Source organism: Eleginops maclovinus, chromosome 6, assembly GCF_036324505.1.
Source record: "Eleginops maclovinus isolate JMC-PN-2008 ecotype Puerto Natales chromosome 6, JC_Emac_rtc_rv5, whole genome shotgun sequence".
NCBI lineage: Eukaryota > Metazoa > Chordata > Actinopteri > Perciformes > Eleginopidae > Eleginops > Eleginops maclovinus.
In genome coordinates this window covers 17,154,272-17,167,108 of record NC_086354.1, presented here as the reverse complement: position 1 = coordinate 17,167,108, position 12,837 = coordinate 17,154,272, and the positions used below count along the sequence as shown (strand labels likewise).

Sequence of the window (12,837 nt, the reverse complement as noted above, 5' to 3'; positions counted from 1 at the left end):
TATGGATTCTGACAGCCATATAAAACATACATTAATAATGGGTATCTCAGCAGGGTGGCTGATCATAATAGAAAAACCCTTCACACCTTTTTTCCTACTATTTTCTTACCAACTCTGTGCTAAAGAGATAATACGCTCCTGTGGTACCGAGGTTCTGCAAAATCATGAAAAAGTCTGTCCACCATTGATTATAGAAAGCAGGTTTTTAGAGATATGCAAATACAATAACACAGTAAGAGGGATTTGCTGAATTGGTATTCTGTGTAAGACTCAGACAGATACTAGTGCCCCATTTTTAACTGTGCTTTAAGAAACCGTTTGCTATTTTTGCTTACTTATTTGGCAAAAAGTTAATATGAGCAGCCAGCCCTGAAGGGAGATTTGAACAAATAAACTGTCAACTCTTCTTTTAATCATCATCAATGTTTGCAACAATGCTACACTTCTTATTCTTTTCCTAACCGTACCTCTCGTTGTTTTTCTTGCAGGGAGTGCTTACAGGGAATGCATGGATAATGGGACGTGGGCGCTGAAGAGCAATTACTCCTATTGTGAACCCATTTTGGAGGAGAAGGTTAGTGTGGCATCGCAGAAGCAAATCTGTCACGTCTTTTATTACTGTAAGAAATGTGTTGACCATCTAAGATGAATGTGCATTACAATTTCTCTTTGATTACTTCTTATTACAATAATGACACACAGAGGAATACCAATTAGATACTGTATACTGTAGCCAAAGTAATGTGGTGTTTGCTTAATGCTAATCGAATGGCAGTTAATGTGTTAAGATGTTTGCTTCCAGACTGCTTAACACATTTAAAAAAAAAGCCGAATAGTAAGACTGATGAACTGCAAGTAATTAGTGTTGGCCTGATTACCTGAAATCTTGTCTGCTCATTGTGTGTATTTCTGGGCCTTGCTCTATTTTCTCTGATTATTGTAGGCAATGACATCTGAAGTGCTTCAATGACATTATCTTTCTCTCACTTGAGCCCAGTTAGATAAATAGATATACACATCCTGGTTCTATTTAAGTATTTTTGTTCTCCTAACCTCTCCTCTTTGTTTTATTATCCAGCATTTGCATTCAAGAAGTCATTTGTGTTATGTCTTTACAGAGAAAATATCCAATGCATTATAAAGTAGCGCTGATCATCAACTACCTAGGTCACTGTATCTCTGTGGGAGCTCTAGTCGTGGCCTTCATTCTCTTCTTGTGCTTAAGGCAAGTACAGAAATAGTCCCCACGCTAAATGTGTCCTATGCATGAGACCTCATCGAGCACAATCAGGGAAATTCACGTAATTTCCTCGGACTGCTAATCATTAACTCGCTTATGTCAAATGAAAAGATCTCTGCAACTCGGCTCTCGGAGAAGAAAGACATAATGTGCATTTCATTACACAACAAGCAGTCATATTATTTAATGTCCTGGTTTAAACACACACACACACAGGACACTACAGATAATACAACATTTGTGTTGCGCACTGAGGATTGCGTAATGTGTACTTCTCAGCCAAAATGTATTGAGATAGAAATCTGCTTATAAATCATAAAAAGTGTTCTTCAGTATCAAATTATTCTAGTTGTCTGCAAATGTATGGGTCTAATGCACATAGAAATGAACTAAACTGAAGTATGCATTTGATATATAATTATGTGTTAAATAAATATGAAGAAAGGCAGGTTTTACAGACCTTTCGTATATGATATTGGAGCCTCTACCTGTGACATACTGGCCAATAACTTGCACACAGTATGGCTTATGGCCAACATTTTTAGTTTTAATAATCTGTTGCAACTCTATGAAAGCATGATAATGATACATGTCTTTGTTTGGCTTGTGGTTTAGGAGCATACGATGTCTTCGAAACATCATCCACTGGAACTTAATCACTACCTTCATACTGAGGAATGTTATGTGGTTTTTGCTTCAGTTGATCGACCACAATATCCATGAGAGCAATGAGGTAACAACATTGAACAGTTTTGTGTACTCGAAACACATAAAGCCAAAAGCTGAGCTATTCAATTTGATAACACATATTTCTGTTGCTTTCAGTCTTGTTGTTTCTTCTTCTTTTCAGCCTTGGTGTCGATTAATTACAACCATTTACAATTATTTTGTGGTGACAAACTTCTTCTGGATGTTTGTTGAAGGATGCTACCTTCACACAGCCATCGTAATGACTTATTCAACCGATAAGCTCAGAAAGTGGGTCTTTCTTTTCATCGGCTGGTGTGAGTATGCCCTTTTTGACAGTGCATTAGTAGTGCTTCATGTAGCTCTAGGCTGTGCAATAAACAGTGTGGTATGCTTACAGTGTTTTGAGTTTTGAATGAACATAGTTCAGTCACACAACTCACGTGTTTCATTAATATGTTTATTAGAAGCAGTATATAGTTTGAGTTTGGCATCTAGGCTCGGTCCTCATCACTCCACATATTAACATAGAACATTGAGTGGTGATTAGATAACTATCCCCCGAGCCTACAGATGGAAGCTGGGGGGAAGCTGGGGTGGTGGTGGGGCAGGCGAGCATCGCCAACGTGAACGCTGCAGCAGCAGCAGTGAGGTGAACACATAAGCAGCGTCGAAACAGCAGTGGCAGCAGCAGCAGCAGCAGCAGGGTGAACGCATTAGCAGCATGGAAACAGCAGTGGCGGCAGCAGTATTAGCAAGGCAGAGGTAGGCAGATCCAACAGCTTAAATAGAGCGCCAGATTTAGGAGACTATGTTTGATCTGTTGCAAGAGTGACGAGGGGCGTTATGTGCAAATGTAGCATTGGTGCTCGAGTTGACTGCCTGAACAAGCTTGCAGGCTTCGCCCCATTTAATGTCAGTGAAAGTGTTTGAAAACTTATGAGTTTTTTCCTTAGTAGTTGCAATAATAAAGACGAGTTATCTAGGCTACCCTAGCCAATACAAAGTCCAGTTATAATTGGTCTCAAATGCTTTGATTTTGGTGATTGGTGTATTTGGAAACAAAAGACACCAAATTTACATAGGAAAAGGTTATGATCTAATTTATTAGCTGCTGTGGAGCTTTCAATTATATCAGTCAAGTAGTTTTGAAGTCCTCGATTCTTAAACATAATAAATGTGTTTCTAAATATCTCCCATAATGATCACGTTCAACATTGTGTATAAATGAAACTGGTACTGATTTAATTTGGAACCAGGTTCTTAAGCAACCGACTCACCTTTTCACATCACAAGTAAAAAGTGAACTTTGCCCGACTGAAAACCCTTCCAGTTAAGTCTGATCAGCAAATGAAGTGGATGGAGACCTTTTAGTGCTTCAGACTCAAGATAATACTTTAATTTCATAACAGAGCAGTGCTGCAGCGAAGTGTGCAAAATGTAATCTTTTGTGCTTGACTTCCACTGATAAAATGAGCTTGAGATGAGGCAGATGCCCTGTCATGAACACATAAATGATTTATGCTCACCTGGACCTAAACCACGGTATAAGGAGAAGCATGGTGTCAGAATAATCCGTCTTGAGGCAGAAAAATCTTAGAAACATGTTAGTATGCTTCCCTGAGCCTGTCTGACATTTCCTTTATGTCTGTTTATGTAATGGACATTGTATGTTCTTGCAGGAAGAAACTCTACATACCCTTAACTGCATCTAGGTCCCGCTTACATGACTCAACAGGATTTATGAATACAGGAATGGAAAAAGAAATTGGAAAGTAGTAAATGACATCTGATTGGTAATGACACATGGATGACAGGATTAGAGAGCTCATATTGGCTTGGAAATAGAAATGTCCAAAGGCAGATATCCATCTTATCAATCTACTTTTAATGAGTTAATGTGATTAACATATGAAGTAGCTGACAGCTATTCTTGTGATGATTAGATTATCTGAGCAGATTAGTCTTTGAGTAAATTCAACTCATCAGTATGAAATTTAGTAAGCACTCCTGCAGGTGTTCAATAAACTTGTGTTGTTGTTTTTAATCCAATTTATTTGTGCAGCTACATAACCCACAGGATGTCGTCTGAGTGAAAACAACATCTTGAAAAATTATATTTTCTTTTTTTCTGTAGTTAATGATTGTAAAATAATGTTATCTTTGTTGAAATGATACCACACATACACCTGTGGGGGGTTCACATGTTGCCGCAGCAATAGAAACTGCATTAGAGCACCTAGGAATACTGTCTATTTATTACTCATTGGGAGCCGTACTGAAGTTTACGTCTTAATACTCTCACAACTGCGTTGTCAAAAAACAGTTGTGCGAAGTAACTAAGTACATTTGCTCAAGTACAAGTTTGTCTGAGGTACTTATACTTTACTTGAGTATTTATATTATTGGCTACTTTGTACTTTTACTCCACTACATTTTAGAGTTAAATTGTACACTTTTTATCCACTAAATGTATTTATTATCTTAAATTACTTTACAGATTTGGATTAATTATGTGAAATATAATCAACACTTAAATCAGACTTTAGATACACCTGGAGTAAATTCACAAGCTACCCTGCAGTATACAAAGTCGTTAAAACTAGCTGCACTTTTACCAGCAATAATAAACACTCTAATGCATTAATAATTATAATCTAAGCATATAATATATTATTCTGAAATTGACTAATTTGCATAATGAGTACTTTTTCTTTTGGTACTTTATTTTGATGCTTATACTTTTCAACTTTTACTTGGGTAACATTTTGAATGCAGGACTTTTAATTGTAAGAGTATTCCTACAGTCTGGTACTTCTACTTTTACTCAACTCTTTTAATACTTTTACTACACCATCTGAGTACTTCTCCCACCTCTGTCGAAAACCAACGGCAGTAGAGAGATTAGATTTCCCATTGTGTCACTAATGTAAGTCTTGAGGGATTTTTAATAACAATTCATTAGACAGTTATGTGGGGCAGATTAAATCTGTCTTCCACCAGGGCCATGATGTTACCTTTAAAACCTGTTTCAGCTCCATTAAAGTTCATTTCACTCTTCATTCCCCCTTTATGATCATCTCGTCCACTTTGTCTATAAAACTTTTATGGTATGCTTTAGGTCATCCTCGGATTTCTGCACTCACCAATTATATTTGGCTAGAAGCCAAATTAGCTTGTTTGCTCACAGGCAGGGTGAAGAGGTCAAGAATAACCTGCTTGCTTAAAAAGAGCAGACTGTCCTTAAACTTCACTCCTGAGTGCTTTAGAGTAGCAGTGAGATATTTCAAAGGGCTTTAATTTAGTTTTTATTTCATTTTAAATTGCAGCAAAAGCATTTGTGATGCAGCAAAGTCTCAAAACAGTTCAAATAAGCATAATCTCTGAATTACAAGCCACATTAAGTTTACTTTGCAGTGAGTGAAAGTGTTCTAGTATGGAACATGAGAAGTCAATAAAACCAGAAGAGTTATAACACAACAAAAGTGTTTAATGTTGGTTTAAAAGAGAGAATGGCAGCCAAAGTCAAACCTAATAAAATCAAATCCTCTGAGCCATAAATTAGGCAGTCCTCTCCTTTAGTCATGGCACTGCAGTCAATCACCTACGTCATTTTTGGTGTGCATTAACTAGATAATTCGAGCTGATTCAACAGATCGGCGTTGAAATGTGTTTCATGTTCAGATCAGAGAGCTGGATGGATAATTCAACATGCGCTGTTCTGTTTCTGAGATGATTTGAATTGACTTAGTGGAATATTTGAATACATATGGCATCCGTTTTGACGCAAAACTTTTCTCATATTATAATAAGTATTTCTCAATGTGTTTTATGTTTTGCTCTTAGAATCCACGCACCAACTCCATAACATTTGTTATTCAGATACATGTTCATCTTCCATAAAATGATGTTATTCAACAGCGAGAAAATAGAGGATGTTTCTTCTTATTTGGTCTGCTATTTTTATCCATTTTGATCAAGCTCAGTTATGAGGGTTTGTTGGTGAAAAATCATGTTTTCAGTTGTTTGTTTGTGAAAATGTATTTTTGGTTTATTCTTGACATGACTCTTTTGATTTCTTTAGGTATTCCATGCCCTATAATTATAGCCTGGGCTATAGGAAAGTCGTATTATGAAAATGAACAGTAAGTTTAATTTGAAAAAATCCACATGTTTTCTTTAATTTATTACATATTATTGATTTTCTTCTTCTGTCAACAGATGTTGGTTTGGAAAAGAACCTGGAAAGTATATGGACTACATTTACCAGGGACCAGTTATTCTTGTGCTTTTGGTGAGATTTGGCATAATGCATTGTACAACCATGCCTATTATTTTCACATTATCCAAACAATGTATTTGTACATTAACACTCACATGAGATGTCTCACTAAAGCCTGCTTGAAAATCTCCTGAAAAAAACATTATGAAAATGGTTTTATAAAGAAATCCATTTACATTATTGGAAATAAACATAACTTGGAATGGTTGAATAATCTTCATGATAGTACAGGCAATTTCAAGCATTATAATTCAAAAGAACTTCAAATTGTTTTCTTGGTATGTGTCCACTAATGGTTTTGTCCGGCGTGTTGTATTTGAGCGACCAGTTTTGATTTGTGTGCTCCTCTAACACTTGGTTGTTGGAAGAGGAGGGGGCTTTGACTTGTGTTGACCTCTCCTCCTTCTACTCAGCATTTAATGAGCACAAAATGTTTGTTCGAGAAAATTGCTCTCATTCTCTCAGTGTGAACGATTACCGTGGCGCCGGGTTCAAAGCTAATTATTTTGTGTTTTTTTTCTTTCTAGATAAACTTTGTTTTCCTCTTCAACATAGTAAGAATTCTTATGACCAAACTAAGAGCTTCAACCACATCTGAAACGATACAGTACAGGTGAGTTGATACTGAAATCACATTTCTCCTTTTGTTTGCTCTTTGCTTTGACAGTGTGTAGTTTTGAGACGATGAAGATAATGGCATCAAAGGAGTGGATTAAGAAAAGCAGACTTACATAACCTTCATAATTATTTTCACAGTTTTAACTTTTTTTAATTTAAATCCTCTCAGAGGGAAGTCCTTTTGTGAATCAAAGGAAACAACGTTAATGACAATATATTCAAATCACCCCCAGTGCTGTGATAGTGGAGATCATATTGTTGTTTTGGCTTTTGCTTGATATCGTGCTGGCTAAGTATTGCCTGTTCTTGCAATTATTATGGTAAATTAAAAATAATGAATCACAAAAACACCCTCAAAGCTATATTTCAAATGTGATTCATTAACAAACCCTCATACTTGAAGCGTGTATGTGTATGTAAATGTGTCTAAAACCAAATTGACTTGAGCAAGCAAAACAAAGTTACAGTACTTCGAGCAAGAGAGCCATTTCATTCGGTCCCTGCAGTTATCTTTGGAAGTGGCAAGGCTTTTGCACCTTTGATTACTGTGTCAACTGTGTTTTTCTCCTCAGGGGGGATTATTTTGTGGGTGTTTGTATTGTTGCAGCTCAGACAACTTGAGTTCAGGCATTTCAGGCTGGGGTTGGATTTACGGCTGTGGTGCGACAGATATGCTGACGTGAAGCATGCAGATTTAACTGAGTGGAGGACGGGAATGTTAGGCATAATTGTTAATTTAAATATAGAACATAATGGTTACTTCAAAATGCTGTCTCTTATATAGGAATGCATTAACAATACAACCAGCGGGGGGAACATTTGACAAGGAGAATTGGATTTTCTGTGATGTGTAAATTGCTTGCTTTGGCACAGAATGTCATTATTATGAGTAGTATTCTGAGAATATATCAACCTCATTTTAAAACGCCTTTGGCCCTCACATCCGTTGAGCTACGGTATTTCTTTAGCTTGTCTGAGAAAAACTCCAACGGACAGTTCAAACACTTACCCATGGTACAAGAGCTGCAAGCCCTTCACTGAAACCAATTTATAATTCACTTGATAAATAACGCACTGGTATTAACTAACCATTTACAAACCTGTAGTTACATCTTAAAAACCTGTGGTATAATACAATGCAATACTGGACCCATCTTGCACCGTACTGTAGGCTTCATCTCCAATGTGTTGATATTTTGAGAATCAAAGCTGTGTTGTTTCCCCAGTTGGACAACTGACGAAGATTCAGGCCTTCTCCAAAATCAACTGGGATGAAATCCAAGTTCTTATTATAGTATGTTCATGAACGTAGCTATTGATTTTCCATCCCTGTCTTCACAGGAAAGCAGTGAAAGCAACGCTGGTCTTGTTACCCCTGCTGGGCATCACCTACATGCTTTTCTTTGTAAATCCAGGGGAGGATGACATCTCACAAATCGTTTTCATTTATTTCAACTCCTTTTTACAGTCTTTTCAGGTAAGACTAAAGATAATGATGTAGTATGACACTGGCCAATGCTTAAAAACCCACACACAATGTGAGTCATGCTTAATGCATTTCATTTTATCATTTCATAATTTCTCTCCGTTTTTGAGCCTTCTTTGTGGGAAGATGATTGGAAGTAGCATTCTGCCTGTTGTTGTACACAGTGTGGCTCTACTGCCTCATGTTCAGGGCTCTCAGCTGACAGGATTAACAAAGTCATGTGGGCATGATGTCTGCTCTTTGGCCTTTTTAAAAATCCTTCTATCTGCTGTGCTTAAATGTAAGATTGAGTGGGCCAAGAAAAACAGATTTCATGCAGAGCTTCTTTACAATCAAAAATGTTGTCTTCCTTTTGCTTCTTCTCTCTTATTGCACCATATCCATTATCTGATGTCTAATTATTACACAATACAGCCGCATACATCTTTTAATATGAATGTGTTTCTTCTGCAGGGGTTCTTTGTGTCTGTCTTTTACTGCTTTCTCAATGGAGAGGTGAGTCATTGGAGCTTGGCAAAAAAACTCAGTATTTATGAATTTAATTAAGATGTCAATGTGTTGCTTGATGTACTGTATCATCTTAATAAAGCCCCACTACGATGTTCTTGATTAATTTACCTCCTGCTACTCTCCTAGTAAGAAACGCTGGTTAGTTCATGCACGAGATCAGGTATCTTTCATTGAAAAAATTAATTATATGAAAGTACATTGCTGATCTCCCAGCTGTTTCATAAGCCATTAATGCAATAATGATGATTACGCATTCGTCAGTGTTTGTGAAAAATGTAAGACCCTCCTGCTGCGCTCTCACAACCTTTGTAATAATTGAAACTCAGAGGCAGAGAGGTTGTTAATTTGATGAGGAATTTGTAAAGAATTTATATTTTCCCCTATGGTACAATAATTTATTACACTCACAAGTAAGTTCTTTACTTGTGCTACACTGATTTGAATGGGGGATCGAAAAAGTGGGTTGCATATCGATAAATGCCCATCTCTTCTCCTTATTGACATCCCTTTGGCTTGTATTATTTACAGCGGATATAAAACATACGTTTCATTTAAAATAATTATTTTCATGAAATCAAACGTTGAATCATTGTTAGCATATCAACATGTTTAGACTTTTATTTACTTAAAAGGATCAAAATGAGGAGGTTATACCTGGACTCAACTCCAACAAAATACTTTGACATTGACACTGATAAGAACCTATGTATTTGTTAAGTATAAAGAACTACGGTTGGCACGGTTAGCTTGAAACACGGGAAAGGAGTTAGCCTAGCTTCACATTTGTTACAGGTTAAATGAATGAGATGCCATGTGCTTTTTATTTTAACTGTGGGTGGTCTCTATGCTAAGCTAACTGCATCTTTCTCCTGGTTTTAACTTCATATTCAATAAACAGTGGTATTGTTTAGCCCACTTATTCAAGGTTTTATGTTAGAATAATGTTCTAATAATTCTTCCAGATTATTCCTAGTCATTTTAAACACATCATTTTCATCCTCAACATTTCAGGTACGTTCTGCTGTAAGGAAACGGTGGCACCGCTGGCAGGACAACCATGCCCTTCGAGTAAGAGTGGCTAGAGCCATGTCCATCCCCACGTCTCCCACCCGGATCAGCTTCCACAGCATCAAACAGACCACAGCTGTGTGACCAGCACATAATCTCCACAATAACATTTTAGGGAACAAACATATGCTGTGTCTCAATTCAGATACTCTCCTTAGTACACTGCCATGTCGTGCACTGTGAACATTTGCGCAGTGTGTGAATTTCAACCGTGTAGCGCTGTCTGGACTGATCACTGCTGCTGTCCTCTCACTGGAAGTGACTATCGCCTCTGTTAGTTAACCCAATACAATCATTGTGGTTACTTTTGAACTGTTGTATAATGGTACATGTATTAAATATAGAAAAAAACACATGTATATATTTTATTTGTACATTGCTGTGTTGACCAAAGCAATTGCGGCTGCAACTTTCATTACCGGTTTGAGAAGCGTCCAGCGTTTCTTTTTGAACGTCCTTTGTGAACCACGCAGGTGCTTTGTCTTGCTTCGCATTGGGGTGCTTTTCCACTTAAAATAGCACATACATTACATACGCACATTGACACAAAGCATTGATCTTTGTCCAGTTTGTACATTGAGGTGATACAACTCACTGTTTCCTCCGACCTAGTCGTAATGTTTCCAGTGTGACTGAAAAGCCAGACAATTTCTCTTGAATGGTGAAATCAATTAATTGTATCTAAATGATTCAACCATGTATGAAGATGAATTGCCACAAACAAATTGCACATGTTACATGTACGGGGTTTAAGCCCTTCTGGGGAGTATTTTAACAATGGCTTCATGTAACTGTCACATCACAGCAAGTCTTATTTTAGCTCGTTTTCCCTGTCTTCTTACTGCTCTTTCGTTGTGAGAGGAGCAAGATAATCCTCCAGGATTTGCAGGATACTTCAATAGCTCATGCACTTGTTGGCATTTGCTCAATTGTTACCTGGTCGGAGAGGTGCATTGTTCAAACATTATTGCAAGATGTCTTCAGAGAGATGGATATCAAAAGGCTAAATGTTCCTTGAGTTAACTGCTTTATCAACAGATGCTTTTGACACAGATAGGCTTGGGGCAAGAAGAGGTGAACGATGTTTCTAACTATGAAAAGAAGGCCTTACATTCAACAGAGGCACTTCTCTCTCATGAAAAGATCATTAGATGTTTTTCTTTTTGGTTAATACAGGAGGATAATTTCATACAAATAAGCCATTCAAATGTAGCCTTTATAGTGTCCTCAGAGTAGGTTGAGTCTTCTCCTTAAAGTCTGATATTTTAAACAGTGTTGATATGTTTGTCTTGTACTGTTGTAAACATTGTGTTTAGCTTCTTCTCTTCTCCAGCAATTTTCTTTTCACCTCTATTATTTTCTCTGACCCTTTGGTCGGGTTTTGTTTTCCTCTTCCTCCTCAGAGCAGGAAGGTGTGAACTGTGAGAACAATTAGATGCGTCACCACTATGCGTGTTTGAGGCTGATGGTTGAGCAGTGGGAAATTAAATCTTTCTTCTAAACCATTAAAGATAAGATTAAATAATATATGGAGTTGAGAAATTGGTGCTTCGTCATTTATGTAATGTATATGTGTGCTAAGTGCGTGTATTTATCATGCAGGCACAGAGGGAGCAGATTACATTCTTTTGGCTTTATGAAATCCTTGTGGCATCCTAGTAATCAGTGTCACTACTAAGCTGCTGGTTTCAGCGAAAAGAAGCTTGATGAAATGAGCACCAAACACTTGCCTGTGATCCTAACTCCTATATCTGTTCAGGCTGCTCACAATAATGGCAACACTCATATTTCTGCAAAGTCAAACTCCAGAACAACTTTTAGTCTTCTGACAAATGATAAAGAGGATAAATGTTAGTTTTTAAAAAGGTTTAGGAGCAATCATAGAAGTCTTAATGATGCTGCAAGCTTACGATTGAATGCAGATGCTCCTTTGTGTGTCCCTTATGACCTACCTTACATACAGTAACTGTTTCTGTCAGGTGGTACAGTAAGAATGTTTAAAGAGATATTTTTGGTAATACACTTATTAACTGTAAATCTAAGACTTACATGGCAAGATTGAAAACACCCTCAGAAAGTGGTTTTAATCTTCTTATCTAACTCCAAGCAAGAAGGAAATATGCATATTTCCCAATCTGTCCAATGCATATATAAAGTAAAAGTTTTATTTTATACTTATTTATTTGTTTATGTATTTGTATGTAATTATTGCATACTTTTATCAGGATAAAATGCACTGGATTTACTGTTTAGTTTGGATTTAATTACAAATAAGAAAACACAGAATTTCTTTGATGTAAATCACGTTTGGAGGTATTGCATCAAACATAACATTTAAGTAAAATGTACATTTCATATTTCATTTTTTGTATTTTTTTAATACATTACAGCAGACGTTGTTGTTGTTGTTGTTGTTGTTGTTGTTGTTATGCTGCTCAACTGGACTGACATCAATTGTTAATCATCCAAAGTATTTTTAATGTAAACATTTTATTGTAACTATTTCTGTATTTCTATTTCCAGTATTATGCAGCTGTAACACTGCAAACCCTTTCATGATATCATGTTATGTTGGCATATTAAATACATAGTGTAATATTTTCATACAGGAATAAAGAAAACACATCATTTATTCCAACTCGCCAAAGAGATAAACCATGTTTACCAGCATCCTGCATTTGTATTATCTACATATTTCTATTGTTGCCATTGCACTTTGTAAACTAGATCGTGTTGACTTTATTTTGTACACCATTTATTGTACAGGATGAAATGTAATCAATGCAGTGTGATGTCAGTTTTGTTAACTTATAACTGTACATGAATACATTTCACTGATGTTGTGCTATTTGTTGAACCACCTATGTTGCCTTACAAACAAAGGAAAAGGAAGCTCTGTAAATGATGTATCATTGTGCTACTGATATACATTTGTACATCCACATG

At 36.7% G+C, this 12,837-nt stretch overlaps 1 protein-coding gene across 1 annotated transcript in view; it reads left to right on the top strand.

The window, feature by feature from the left end:
- Nucleotides 1–12,837, top strand: part of LOC134865464 (corticotropin-releasing factor receptor 2) — a 30,211-nt gene extending 17,374 nt beyond the window's left edge. The window contains exons 3-12 of the mRNA XM_063884992.1: nucleotides 489–574; nucleotides 1,119–1,225; nucleotides 1,856–1,973; nucleotides 2,091–2,244; nucleotides 6,012–6,072; nucleotides 6,149–6,221; nucleotides 6,737–6,822; nucleotides 8,169–8,304; nucleotides 8,767–8,808; nucleotides 9,835–12,837. Coding sequence (XP_063741062.1) covers nucleotides 489–574; nucleotides 1,119–1,225; nucleotides 1,856–1,973; nucleotides 2,091–2,244; nucleotides 6,012–6,072; nucleotides 6,149–6,221; nucleotides 6,737–6,822; nucleotides 8,169–8,304; nucleotides 8,767–8,808; nucleotides 9,835–9,975 — 1,004 coding nt within the window. The 3' untranslated portion in view covers nucleotides 9,976–12,837. The remainder of the gene's footprint in view (nucleotides 1–488; nucleotides 575–1,118; nucleotides 1,226–1,855; nucleotides 1,974–2,090; nucleotides 2,245–6,011; nucleotides 6,073–6,148; nucleotides 6,222–6,736; nucleotides 6,823–8,168; nucleotides 8,305–8,766; nucleotides 8,809–9,834) is intronic.